The 12,961-nt window shown below is 42.5% G+C and overlaps 1 protein-coding gene across 3 annotated transcripts in view; it reads right to left on the minus strand.

Annotated features, from left to right (window-relative positions):
* Positions 1 to 1,168: 1,168 nt before the first annotated feature.
* slc9a6b (solute carrier family 9 member 6b) overlaps positions 1,169 to 12,961 on the minus strand; it is a 31,757-nt gene continuing 19,964 nt past the window's right edge. For 2 of the 3 annotated variants that reach the window (XM_053516484.1, XM_053516482.1), the window contains exons 3-16: positions 10,452 to 10,529; positions 10,217 to 10,293; positions 9,501 to 9,613; positions 9,302 to 9,407; positions 8,964 to 9,105; positions 8,768 to 8,873; positions 5,679 to 5,767; positions 5,387 to 5,500; positions 4,924 to 5,035; positions 4,304 to 4,457; positions 3,924 to 3,954; positions 2,832 to 2,899; positions 1,922 to 2,015; positions 1,169 to 1,835 (exon numbers count right to left, since the gene is read on the minus strand). In XM_053516484.1, coding sequence (XP_053372459.1) covers positions 1,539 to 1,835; positions 1,922 to 2,015; positions 2,832 to 2,899; positions 3,924 to 3,954; positions 4,304 to 4,457; positions 4,924 to 5,035; positions 5,387 to 5,500; positions 5,679 to 5,767; positions 8,768 to 8,873; positions 8,964 to 9,105; positions 9,302 to 9,407; positions 9,501 to 9,613; positions 10,217 to 10,293; positions 10,452 to 10,529 — 1,581 coding nt within the window. In that variant the 3' untranslated portion in view covers positions 1,169 to 1,538. The remainder of the gene's footprint in view (positions 1,836 to 1,921; positions 2,016 to 2,831; positions 2,900 to 3,923; positions 3,955 to 4,303; positions 4,458 to 4,923; positions 5,036 to 5,386; positions 5,501 to 5,678; positions 5,768 to 8,767; positions 8,874 to 8,963; positions 9,106 to 9,301; positions 9,408 to 9,500; positions 9,614 to 10,216; positions 10,294 to 10,451; positions 10,530 to 12,961) is intronic. The other variant, XM_053516483.1, reaches the window with a different exon arrangement.

A 12,961-nucleotide genomic window follows, 5' to 3' on the forward strand; every position in this document is an offset into this window, starting at 1 on the left:
CTGGTGTTGCTTCTCTTGAATTAAAGACTGCAGCTGTCACACCAGTCTTAAAGAAACCTGGCCTCGACCCGGGTGATATGGCCAACTACCGACCAATTTCAAATCTACCACTACTCTGAAAAAAAACTTGAAAAAGTTGTTGCTGTTCAACTACAGTCCTATTTGTCATCTCATAATCGGTATGAATGTTTCCAATCCGGTTTTTGCCCTCACCACAGTACCGAGACAGCGCTTCTTAAGGTTGTCAATGACCTTCTTATGGCCTCTGATGCTGGCTCTGTTAGCATTTTGATTCTGTTAGATCTTTCTTCTGCATTTGATACTATCTCTCACAGTATTCTCATTTCACGACTCTCTGCTCTTGGCTTTTCTGGAACTGCCTTATCCTGGTTCGCTTATTATCTGTCTGACCGTCAACATCATATTACTATCCGCCGTCTAAATCCTCTACCGCTCCTGTTTCTCATGGTGTTCCGCAGGGTTCTGTTCTTGGCCCACTACTGTTTATCATCTACATACTTCCTCTAGGTAAAATCATCCGTCATCATGGTTTCAATTTTCACTGTTTCAGCTTGTGTTGATGACATAAATGCCTGAATGACCACTAACCTTCTCAAGCTCAATACTGATAAAACAGAGTTTTTACTTGTTGGTTCACCTAAAAACGTTGTTTCTCTCTGTACTAATCACATCCGTGATCTTTCTTCACTACAGGATTTCAAAACCCACCTTAAAACATCTTTTCTCCTCCTCTTTTCCCAATCTTTGAATATGTGTCTAGATCAATTCTACCGGTTTCATGTTTATCTGTATTTTGTTTTGTTGTCCTTCAGATGTCTCTTTCTATGTGTAAACATTTTTGTTATTGTAAAGTGGCCTTGAGTCTCCTAAATGGCGCTATATAAAATAAACTTATTATTATTATTGTGTAGTGTAACAGTCACTAGATTGCTTACAGTTGTCTTTGAGCTGAGCAGTTTCACTTCTTTTGTTACAGAATCCTATTCCTTGTGCAGTGCACTTTATAGGGAACTACTAGCCGATTGGGATGCAGCCTCTGACTTCCAGACTTTAGGCTGTTAATATTTAATATAAAGGAATTACAGCAAAGTATTCAAAATAACAACAAGATTTTTTTTAATTGTATATAAAATAGTGTTTTAATCCAGACACAATTTCCATCAAACTAAAACAGATTTCAATAACTTAAGGAAATGCTTGCGTGTAGGTTATGTGAATACAGGAAATGACCATGTGGAATAACAGGAACAATGAGTGAGGACATTTCTGTAAGTTTTATCTTATTTCATGCTTGTGCTGGATCGTGTCCCATCTGGTCACCTCCGTACTGAATACACTGTGCACTACATAGGGCACATGAGTCTTTATATAACACTACCTGGTGAACTGAGTCCCTAAAGCCCAACTAGCAGATATACAGTGCGCTACACAGGGGACAGCGCTGTGTAGTGCCCGATATGTCCACTAGAGGGTGACCTGTGATTTAGCTTGCTGTTCCCATGGTTACAGTTCGTGTACTACTTAGGGCTAGTGTATGAGTGCACAGTGACACCTGACAGGTTGTGATCAGTGCTGCAGTCTGTATCAGAGCAGCTCTGATTGTGAGGGGACAGGGGAGGAAGAGGAAGAGGAGGAAGATGATGGATCATGGGCTTATCGAGATCATCAGGCGGGAGACGATGCTGGGTTGTGTCCTGAAAGGATGAGATGGAGGGGTCACTGAGGTCACTGAGGTCACGTAGTTCACTGTACAAAAAGCTGGATCTGTTATTCAGGATCAGCTCAGAATCATCATCATCATCATCACGGCGCTGCTGAGGGACACAGAGAAAGAAGAAGAAAACAGGTCAATAAAGAAAGACACATATCAGAGTTGTAATGTGTGTGTGTGTGTGTGTACCTGACAGTGTTGAGTGGTGAGGCAGTGTGTCAGCGGACTGCAGCAGGAGTGTGTGAGCTGGTCATCAGTGTAGGTGAGAAGAGGCTTCAGATAACTGCAAACTGTTAAGGACACACTGGCATCTATTGGCCACATCACCACACTGCAGCCTGGCTGTTCTCGGCCCCACATCACACTTACAGTACAGAAGTGTACACAAGTCTCACCCCGATGCCTTCGGGATGGAAGAAATCTAACATTTTACATAAAACATGCTATAAATAGTACTATATGCAGTAAACTGTATTAAATTGATATCTGGTGCGAAAACTCTTCGAATCTAAAAAAACATCAGAAGCCTCAGGTACGATTTTATGTTTAAAGGAAGTAAACAGCAGGAAGTGCGAGTCTCCTGAAGCCCTGGACAGCTTCTCATGCATGTGTGGGTGGAGGAAGAATCAATGCAGAGGAAGCTGTGCAGAGTTTCAGCAGACACTAACCCTTACACTAACCCTAACCCTAACACTAACCCTAACCCTAACACTAACCTCAACCCTAACCCTAACACCAACATTAACCCTTACACTAACCCTAACCCTAACACTAACCCTAACACTAACCTCAACCCTAACCCTAACACCAACATTAACCCTTACACTAACCCTAACCCTAACACTAACACTAACCCTAACACTAACACTAACCCTAGGGTTATCTGAAATGTCCAGTGTGACGTTATTGTGCTAATTCTCTTCTGATGTATAAACATAATTTTGATTCATTTGATTATTTTAAGTAATTTTGTACCGACTGCAATCAACATAGAGAAACAAAATATATATACACACACACACACACACACAATGTGTAAATCTATATTTACACAGATTTCTATTTATTTATTCATTGTATTTTATTGACTGAAGGATACTTGTGGTCAAATTTGTACCACAGTCTGAAAGGCATCGCAGAATCATGGCCACTCCGGCACTCCTCCAGCTGAGAGAGAGAGAGAGAGAGTTTAATAATAATGGTATTAAAGTAATTAATGGAGCAAAACTATAATAATCAACACTTATACAGTGGAACCTCGGATTACGAGCATAATTCATTCTGGAAGCGGGCTCGTATTTCAAAACACTCCTAAAACCAAATTTAATTTTCCCATAAGAAATAATGGAAAGTCAAATTAATCATTCCACAGCACAAAAAATACATAAAAATAATTAACACAAAATATAAAGCAAAAATTAAACAAATTAACCTGCACTTCATCTTTTAAAAAAAGTCAAAAGAAATCCCGACAGATAAGTGTTTCCGTTCAAGTGTTTCACGCTGTGTGTGTGTGTGTGTGTGTGTAAAGCCCCTCCCGTCCCGAGAGAGAGTGTATGAACTGCCTCGGTGTCAACGTACGCGTGCGCACACACAAGAGAGTCTAAGGGAGAAAATGGAATGTCTAATGAGACTTTTAAACCTTTCTTAATGAATTTCACACACACAATAAACACACATTAACGGAAAAGACTGTTTTGTCTGAAAAATTAGAAAGGAACATCACTAATGACACTCGTGTGAGCGCTCAATAACGGAATCACTGCTGTAAAGTAAAACAAACAAACAAAGAAAATTCTTTGAAAAGAATCGCGACAGAGCAGTGTTTCTCTGAAGAGCAGAGAGTGTGTGTGTGTGTGTGTGTGTGAGTGTGTGTAAACGCGCATGAGAAAGAGTGTGTGACCCGGCACTAAGACCCAGCAGGGGAGACGATTTAACCACAATTCTGCAGAGCAAGAGAGAGAAAAACCGTTGGCTCAGTTGTGATCATGTGACGCTCGGCGTCAAAACAAGAAGCGCATGCGTGATACATGATACTCAGTACTCGTAAACCAAGACTTGTTTGTTTTCCAAATCAAAATTTATTAAAAATCTTTGCTCGTCTTGCGGAATGCTCGCGAACCGCGTTACTCGTAATCCGAGGTTTCACTGTAATTATTTCTGTAAAGATAATAAATACAAACACACTCACAAAGTTCTCCTCGTCTTCCTCAACACCAACTCTGGAGAGAAAATTTTATAAATTAATTAATTAATAAATGTTACAAAATATATTTTTTTAAATAGTACTCAAAAAGGCCAAATTCTATTGATTATAAAACATCATTAAATATTTTAACTCATAAATAAATATATTACTTATGATAATATAAAAATAAATAATTGATATAGTACATATTTTAAGGACACAAGGAGGAGGAGGTCCAAATCCATCAGTGCGTTCATGAGTTTATGAGCATGTTAAGACCCCAAAAAGGCCAGAGCGGTGGAAAAAAAAAAACCCTACAACATAGGGCTGATGTCATAGTGCTTGGGCCCTAATAAATATTAAACACACACACACACACACACCTGATGTTCATTAAGGTGAGCATGGGCATGGTCCCGCCCCCACACACCCACACGGTGAGGAAGACGATCATGAGTACGGTGGAGAACATCATCTTCCTGGCGTAGCTGCTCGTGTCCCGAATCGATAGAGCAAAAGTCATCGCCCCCCTGAGTCCTACAATGTCAAAGGTCAAACTGTGTACTAGGAACCAAATTATAATTGTTAAAAAATTAAAAACAACAGTAACAACATGGTGTGCAGACGCAGCCAGAAACTGTCCTGGAATGACGCTGAAGGTTAAGATGAGTTAACATGAGTGACAGTAACCTTGGGCCAGAGCTCAGGACTGTTTTAATGAGGCCGCAGGGAACAAACCGCTGTCACAGGCCGTGAGGAGTGATCGACTGGTGCACAAAATCCTCAAAGCTGGAAGGTGGAGACAACATGCCAACCTTAAAGCTGGCAACTGGCATAAGCATGACATTCTCTAAGCCACTTCGAGGGCGGGGCATGGCTCACGCAAAACAGGGCGGAGCCGGGAACCTCACACAAACTTCATACAAAATCAAGGGAAAAAAAGTAGTAAGTGAAATAAAGACTGAATATTAAAAGAATCCAATAAACATGCAGCACGTTTCACCTGCAAACATCATGACGTGCTGGAAGCGATGACTGATCCGGTTCCTCCGGCCCAGATTGAGCAGGAAGGACAGAGGATAAATATTCGCAACTCTTCCCAGAAATATCGCCAACTGTTCACGAGTCAGGGAGAAACTCCTCAACTGTCACATCAATTCATACATGAGTAAAGAATAAACAGGGAGATTTAAAAGAAATATAAATCGCCATCATGGTCTATAGCGCTTTATCCTGACTAAAGGCAGGAGGCGGGGTTTACACTGGACAGGGTGTCAATCAATCACAGGGAGAAACAGAAACAAAAAGATCAAATAAACCGTAAGATTAAAAGAACAAAAAAGGTTATGAGAAAAAAATGTTCTGTGTTATTTACTTTAATTTCTTAACCTAATAAGACAAAAGTACATACAGTGTGTGTGTGTGTGTGTGTGAGAACGTGTGTGTGAGCGTGTGTGTAAGGATACAAAAGCACCAGTGATGAAGACAATGTTGAAGACATGATGCTGGAAGGAGAACAGAGTCACACCCATGTAGCAGAAAATAAAATTCTCTGCCAGGAAGTTTAACAACTCAAACAACTGCAGAGGAAACACACACACACACACACACACACACACACACACACACACACGCACACATGCACAGAGAGAGACAGCTAAATATCACACACAAAGCTTTAGTGAGACTAAGCAAAGAGCTGTGTGTGTGTGTGTGTGTGTGTGTGTGTGTGTGTGTGTGTGTGTGTGAGAGAGAGACCTCCTTTGTGCGGTTTTTGGACTCTGTAGACAGGTTGTTGTAGGTGTAGTGAGCTTGAGTGATACCACAGAACAACACAGCAACCACACCTGCACACACACACACACACACAGTTATCATTTTGGCTGAATAATAAATAATAAATGTAAATATAGTTCCTGCCTGTATTTGTTTTCGCTTTCTTGTTCTCTTACAGTAAAAATTCAAATGTTAAAGAATCTTACAGAGCTTCAAAAACTGAAATAATTCTCTTAAACCCCAGTGTCGTTACTGTGTAGCATAAAATACAGATTAGCTTAGACTGGCACTACCTCGACCGGCACTGCCTCTACTGACACTGCCTCTACTGACACTACCTCGACCGGCACTGCCTCTACTGACACTACCTCGACTGGCACTACCTCGACCGGCACTGCCTCTACTGACACTACCTCGACCGACACTGCCTCTACTGACACTACCTCGACCGGCACTGCCTCTACTGACACTACCTCGACCGGCACTGCCTCTACTGACACTGCCTCTACTGACACTACCTCGACCGACACTGCCTCTACTGACACTACCTCGACCGGCACTGCCTCTACTGACACTACCTCGACCGGCACTGCCTCGACCGGCACTGCCTCTACTGACACTACCTCGACCGACACTGCCTCTACTGACACTACCTCGACCGACACTGCCTCTACTGACACTACCTCGACCGGCACTGCCTCGACCGGCACTGCCTCTACTGACACTACCTCGACCGACACTGCCTCTACTGACACTACCTCGACCGACACTGCCTCTACTGACACTACCTCGACCGGCACTGCCTCTACTGACACTACCTCGACCGGCACTACCTCAACCGGCAATACCTCTACTGGCAATACCTTAAGTGTCGATACCTTTACTGGGACTACCTCGACCATGACTATATCACAACCGGCACTACTTCTACTGACACTACCTCAACTGGCACTACCTCTACTGACATTACCTCAAGTGTCGATACCTTTACTGGCACTACCTTAAACGGCGCCACTTCCACTGACACTACCTATACTGGCACTACCTCTTTAAGCACCACCTTCATAAGCACTACCAGATGCAACTCTCTGGATCCTCCACTCAGTAGTTTGTAGCCACCAGATAAGATTGAACACCAGCTGGATACTGCACATTCTGAGTCTCGTAGGTAGACACACAGGATTCAGCACAGAAACTGTATATTGGCTTGATCCATGTTTCTGATCCATGTGGAATCGATGAAGGTAAATTTTGGTCTTTGTGTTGACGTTAGTGCGGCTGCGTGGTCAAGCCTCCTATTGACTTTAGTGCTGCATGCTGTCTTCTTCTCCTGCATCAGCAACCTCAGGTACTAGAATTCCTCTACCTGCTCCATCTAAACTCCATAGAGATGAACACTGGCCTTTGTTCCATCCATTGTTAGGAACTTGTCCAGGTCAGCATTGAACACCAAGCCATATGAAAGTCGTTTCAGGAACTCTGAAGCAGTCAAGTGATCTTATGGGTGCCATATTCAATGTCTTCAATGCCTTTACCCAGGGCTGTTCAAAGGACACAATCAAATGCAGACTTCCTGCATCTGATTCATCCTTCCATTAGCTGACAGATGGAGAATATCTGATCATAACAGCCTGACCCATGTCTGATCTCCCTGTCTGGTCTGCTCATAGGATTTCCACATCCTGGATTGAAAGCAGGCTTATGCTGTGATAGTTCTTGCGTATCAGGTAAGTGCCTTTCTTTAGGTTTGCCTTTTTTTCCCACATAGATCACATACATTCAGATCAGACAGAAGAGTGTGTGCAGGCAATGCAGCAGGACATCTCTGTGTTGGTAGTAGGTTGATCCACTCCACTCCACTCCTTTCCTTTTTTTCAATGATTTTACTGCTAAGTTTATTTTATCAGCTGTGGGGTCACCATCAAAGAATGGGAGCTATGGAGGCCTGAAAGTGGTCGCTCCACTTGTGCTTCAGCAGCTTTATGGGTAATCTGGGAGCTTGAAGCAAACAACACTGTCCTGTGATCTCATCCCCAAAGTGAGTAATCCTGGAGCGATATATAGAGAGTCAGATGACAAAAAGGCAGATAAATTTACAGTCCTGTACAGCGCGGAAAAAAGTAAGATGATCAATTGGATGCACATTAAACAAAAATGGACCTTCCCCTTAAACAGGGTCAGCAGACTCCTTTATGTCATCAGAATTCCCACGAGAGTGAAACATGGGACTAAAACACAACAGGATCGATGTCTGAAGGAGAAATTTTGGTCTTTGTGTTGACGTTATTGCGGCTGCGTGGCCAAGCCTCCTATTGACTTTAGTGCTGCATGCTGTCTCCTACCGTGTGAAACATGGGACTAAAACACAACAGGAACTGCTTATGAAGTGCTTACACAGTCCTTTTGATTGTGTAAAGCTGCTTTGCGACAATGACAATTGTTAAAATCACTATACAAATAAAATAGAATTAGATTGAATAAAATCCCTTTGAAAAAAAACCACACTTTAGTGTATTACAAATATATTAAAATCCTCGATAGTACACTGCAAATATACAACAAAAAGTTGTACCATCAGTTATTATATGAAAAGTCTACTAACATCATGCTTTTACCAAATTTTGGAATTAAACTCTAAATATACTTTAAAATAACTGTATTATAGTAAACTTTCCAAAAATATATGTTATTGGAAAATATACTTTAAGTGTAAGGTTGGTCTAATTTAGTATACTTATTTAAACCTGTTTTTTAATGTATTTTTTGGTTTATTTTTTAAAAAATATGCTCGAAATAATCATTGTCCAAATGTACAGAAAGTACACATGAGAATAGACATTGTAATATTCAGTAGTCTCAGTATATTATCAGTTCTATTTAAATGTACTTATGTTTAGTGCACTACTCTCTCTCGCGCGTGTGTGTGTGTGTGTGTGTGTGTGTGCTTCTACACTCGTTTTTTGCACGCTGAATCTCTCTCTCCCACTCGCGATCTCTAACTCGTTTTTGTGCTCTGATACCCGTTTAAGATCGTGTGTGTTTGCACTGTGTGTGTGTGTGATAGGAGTTACCGGTGATGCTGCAGACCTCCGCCAGGAGGAAGGTGCTCCAGGACATGAGGAAGAACAGAGCCGTTTCTAACAGGGGGAAATCTCTCAGCCGGGTGAACTTTGTCAGCTACACACACACACACACACACACTTCATTATCTCCTGTGTTTAAGTTAATGCTGTTAACACCATGGTGAAGTGTGTTTGTGGTTGTTACCAGAGCCGTCAGGATTCCTGTAGCTGAGCCGAGCACGAAGGAGCCGCTGAAGACCCAGAGGAACACCCCAAGGGACGCCAACATCGCCCCGCCATCAAACGAGTGACTGTTCTCATCAGAGGGCTGATATGCCACGATGGAGCTGAAGCACACACACACACTTAGAGGTCAGGGGTCAGGGGTCAGGGGTGAGTTAGTCTTAAGAGTTAGGTTGAGATTAAAGGGTTTAGTGATAATGGTGCTCAGGGTGTAGATCTGGGGTTAGGAATGAGGTTAAATTAATGTTTAGGGTGTGTGTGTGTGTGTGTGTGTGTGTGTGTGTGTGTGTGTAAACTAACGATGAGAGTACGATGGCCACAGCGTCGTTCAGCACACTCTCCCCAAACAGCAGTGCGTACAGATCAACATCCACCTTCAGCTCGTTAAAGATGGACAGAACTGTCACTGTAACACACACACACACACACACAGCACTGTGGTTTAAATGTAAGTGAATGTAGTATTTATTGTACACACTGCATTTAGCTGTGACGTTACCGGGGTCAGTGGCTGAGACGATCGCTCCGAAGAACAAACAGTCAGTGAAGAAGAAATCACCGGCGAGATGTCCGAGTCTGCTCATCAGCGCCACGCAGCCGAACATCACCAACCTGCACACACACACACACACACACACACATATATATACATATATATATACACACACACACACTACCGTTCAAAAGTTGTAGAACACTTTCTAACTCCATGATGGTTCCTGATGTTTATTTCTTTCTACATTGTAAAGGAATGCTGAAGGCGTCCAAAAAATGCATTAATCTCCTTTGAACAGTTAATGGTGAGATGTTTCTGCTACTTCTGCTCTGTAAAGACTTCATAACGCCTCTAATCTCAGGTGCTGGTTGTTAATTGGTCATTTTTCAGGCTGATAACTCTAAATGAACTTCTGGTCTGAGACAGAGGTAGGTTTTGGTCTCGCCCTCCTGGAAGGTCTTCATGATAGACAGTTTCATTATGGTGCTGGACGGATTTTGCAAATGCACTTGACAATACTGTTCTTGCAAGAACTATTACAGAAAGGCCGACCTCTGTGTCTTAAAATAACAACTAACTGACATTTGCAAGCGTTCTAAAACTTTTGAACGCTAGTGTATATATATATATATATTACACACCCACACACACACACACACACACACCAGCAGTGTCTTTAACCTCAGTGTTATTATCATATCATGATGAGTTTTACTCACCCAGTGACAAATGAAGAAATCAGAGTCCCAACAAAAGCGTAGCATAAGATGGAGCCCAGATTCCTGAAGAAGTGTTTCTGCAAAACACACACACACACACACACACATACATCATTTCAAAATTCTGTTCATCACCAGAGGGAATTGAAAGGATTCATGACATTATCCACTTAATATTTACACACACACACACACACACACACACACAATGTATATAAAGAAAAGTAATTGTTACCTGTTTGAGGCTGTAACCCGCATGAAAAATAATGGGTGGCAGTAAAATGTTAAAAAACACCTCTGGGTCGAAAGTGGCCTGAACACAGAACAGTGCGGAGAGAGAGAGTGAGAGAGAGAGAGTGAGAGAGAGAGAAAGAGAGAGAGAGAGAAAGAGAGAGAGTGAGTGAGTGAGAGAAAGAGAGAGAGAGAGAAAGAGAGAGAGAGAGAAAGAGAGAGAGTGAGTGAGTGAGAGAAAGAGAGAGAGTGAGTGAGAGAGAGAAAAAGAGAGAGAGAGAGAAAGAGAGAGTGAGAGAGAGAGTGAGTGAGAGAGAGAAAAAGAGAGAGAGTGAGTGAGTGAGAGAAAGAGAGAGAGTGAGTGACTTTTTTTTTACTTTTAACGGTCCTTTATTATTACAATAGGTTTGGGTTTTTTTGTTTTTTAACAAGATAAATAATTTTATTTACTACAAATGATGGGAATAAAAAAAAATAAATAAATAAAGAAAGAAAGAAAGAAAAAAGGGGGGGGACATTCAAAGTACACAGTTTGGGGTAAAAAAGCTTAGCAGTGGAACCTTAAGGTAAAAAATTCAATATAAAACCAGTCAATCAATGAAAAGGTTGTTGTTTTGAAAGCCACAAAGAATATTTTAAATCCACAAAAAGATGCAGCAAAAAAAAAAAAAAGACAGTACAGAAAAAAACTAGCTCACAGTGTAAAAATACAGGTAAAAGACACAAGATAAAAGAAGTTTCACACTTGTTAAAAATTAAAAGTTAAAACCTCCCTGTCCACGGAGCATAGCAAATCCCCTTGTGCCCACATCTGAACAAACTCTTGTAGTCTGTGGGTCGTCTTTAGGAAGGCGAACTTGACTTTTAACCTTGCCTTGACCAACGCCATAAGCATTCTCTCAGCATCATGTGTGCCCCCACCCCCCTGCATTTAGTTTTTTCTTGTGAGCCAGATTGAGAGTTTTGCCTGGCCTAAAAGGTAGTTTAAAAGAATGACGGATTTGTCCTTTGTTTTATACTTTGGCCCATGTATGTATAGATTGTCTGACCATGTCGCTCCTACTTCATTTGTCCAGGATTTAAGCAGGAGGAACAGCCTCCCCAATCTTTTACATTTTAAAAACAGGTGATCTACTGTTTCCTCCCTCCCACAGAAGAGACACTCTATGTCCCTAGTGGGGTCCATGTGTGCCTCGTGTCTGTTCATGGCCACGGCCCCGTGTACTATCCGCCACTGTAGGTCAGCTGTGCGCTTTTCTATGGGCGGTTTGTACAGGGACCTCCAGCGTCCTCGTGGGGATGAGCCTGGCGTCAACCACTCTGACCACTTTGAGTCCTTTAGACCAGTCAGCGAACCTCTGTGCACGACCTTGACACACGTTCCGTACATCGCTTTTTTCGAGGCAGCCTCAAAAGTTGTTAAAATGGGTGTTTTAAAACACAGGAGGGCTCCTTCCTCTTGCTAAAGGTTTTCTACTGCTGGCCATATAAAAAGCGTAAGGGATGGTTGCTGATGTTCTCTGGTGTTTTGCCCTAAGGATTCTCGGAGTTGGGAGGGCAGCGCTGACATCACCTCTTCCAGGAGTCTCTCCATCAGGCGGCTTGACTTAATTCCAGTTTTTGTGCATAGTTCGTCCGTGGTCTTCCACTCCGTTTCGTTCCTCAGATCCTTGATTTTAGAAATTCCAGCTTTTTGAAAACGGTGCCGGATGGGAAGTGATGATAACATCCTGGTGTTTATGAGCGGGTTGTGAAAAAGTGGTTCTTCGTCTGCGCTTTGGAACGGTTGTGTGTCCGCCCTACTCACCCTTATCACTGATGTCCAGGCTTTTAATACAGATTGATAAAAGTGTGTAGTAGCTGATAGGTCCATTTTATTGAGATCAAGTGCAAACAGGTGTGTGTCGTAGTTCAGGCCTTCCACCAGTTGGAGTAGGGCTTTAGCTATGCCAGTCCATGCTAACCCTTCTTCATAGAGGAATCTCTGTGCAGCCTGCAGCCTGAAAGTTTTTATTCTACAGGCCAAGTCGATCAGGCCCTGCCCCCCTTCATGTATAGGGAGATAAAGCACCGAGGCTCGGGTCCAGTGTTGGCCAGTCCAAAAAAAATTCAGCAACTTTCGTTGTATTTCCCTGATGAGTGTCTCCGGGGGGTCAAGGACGGTGAGGCGGTGCCAGAGCATGGAAGCTATCAGATTATTAACGACCAGTACTCTCCCCCTGTAGGACAGCTGAGGCAGGACCCAGGTCCATTGAGACAACTTAGCACACACTTTTTCCACTACACCCTCCCAATTTTTAATTTGTAAGTCTTGTGTCCCTAGAAAGACCCCAAGGTATTTGAGGCCAACTTTGCCCCATTTAAGGCCACCTGGCAGGATTGGGGGATCCGTTTTCTGCCATTGCCCAATTAAAAAACTCTCGCATTTTCCCCAGTTAACACGTGCTGAGGAAGCTCTCGCATAGATGCTCAGATTCCTTGTCAGAGCCTGAACATCATTTTGATTTTTTATAA

The sequence above is a fragment of the Clarias gariepinus genome, chromosome 17 (genome assembly GCF_024256425.1).
Source record: "Clarias gariepinus isolate MV-2021 ecotype Netherlands chromosome 17, CGAR_prim_01v2, whole genome shotgun sequence".
Classification (NCBI taxonomy): Eukaryota; Metazoa; Chordata; class Actinopteri; order Siluriformes; family Clariidae; genus Clarias; species Clarias gariepinus.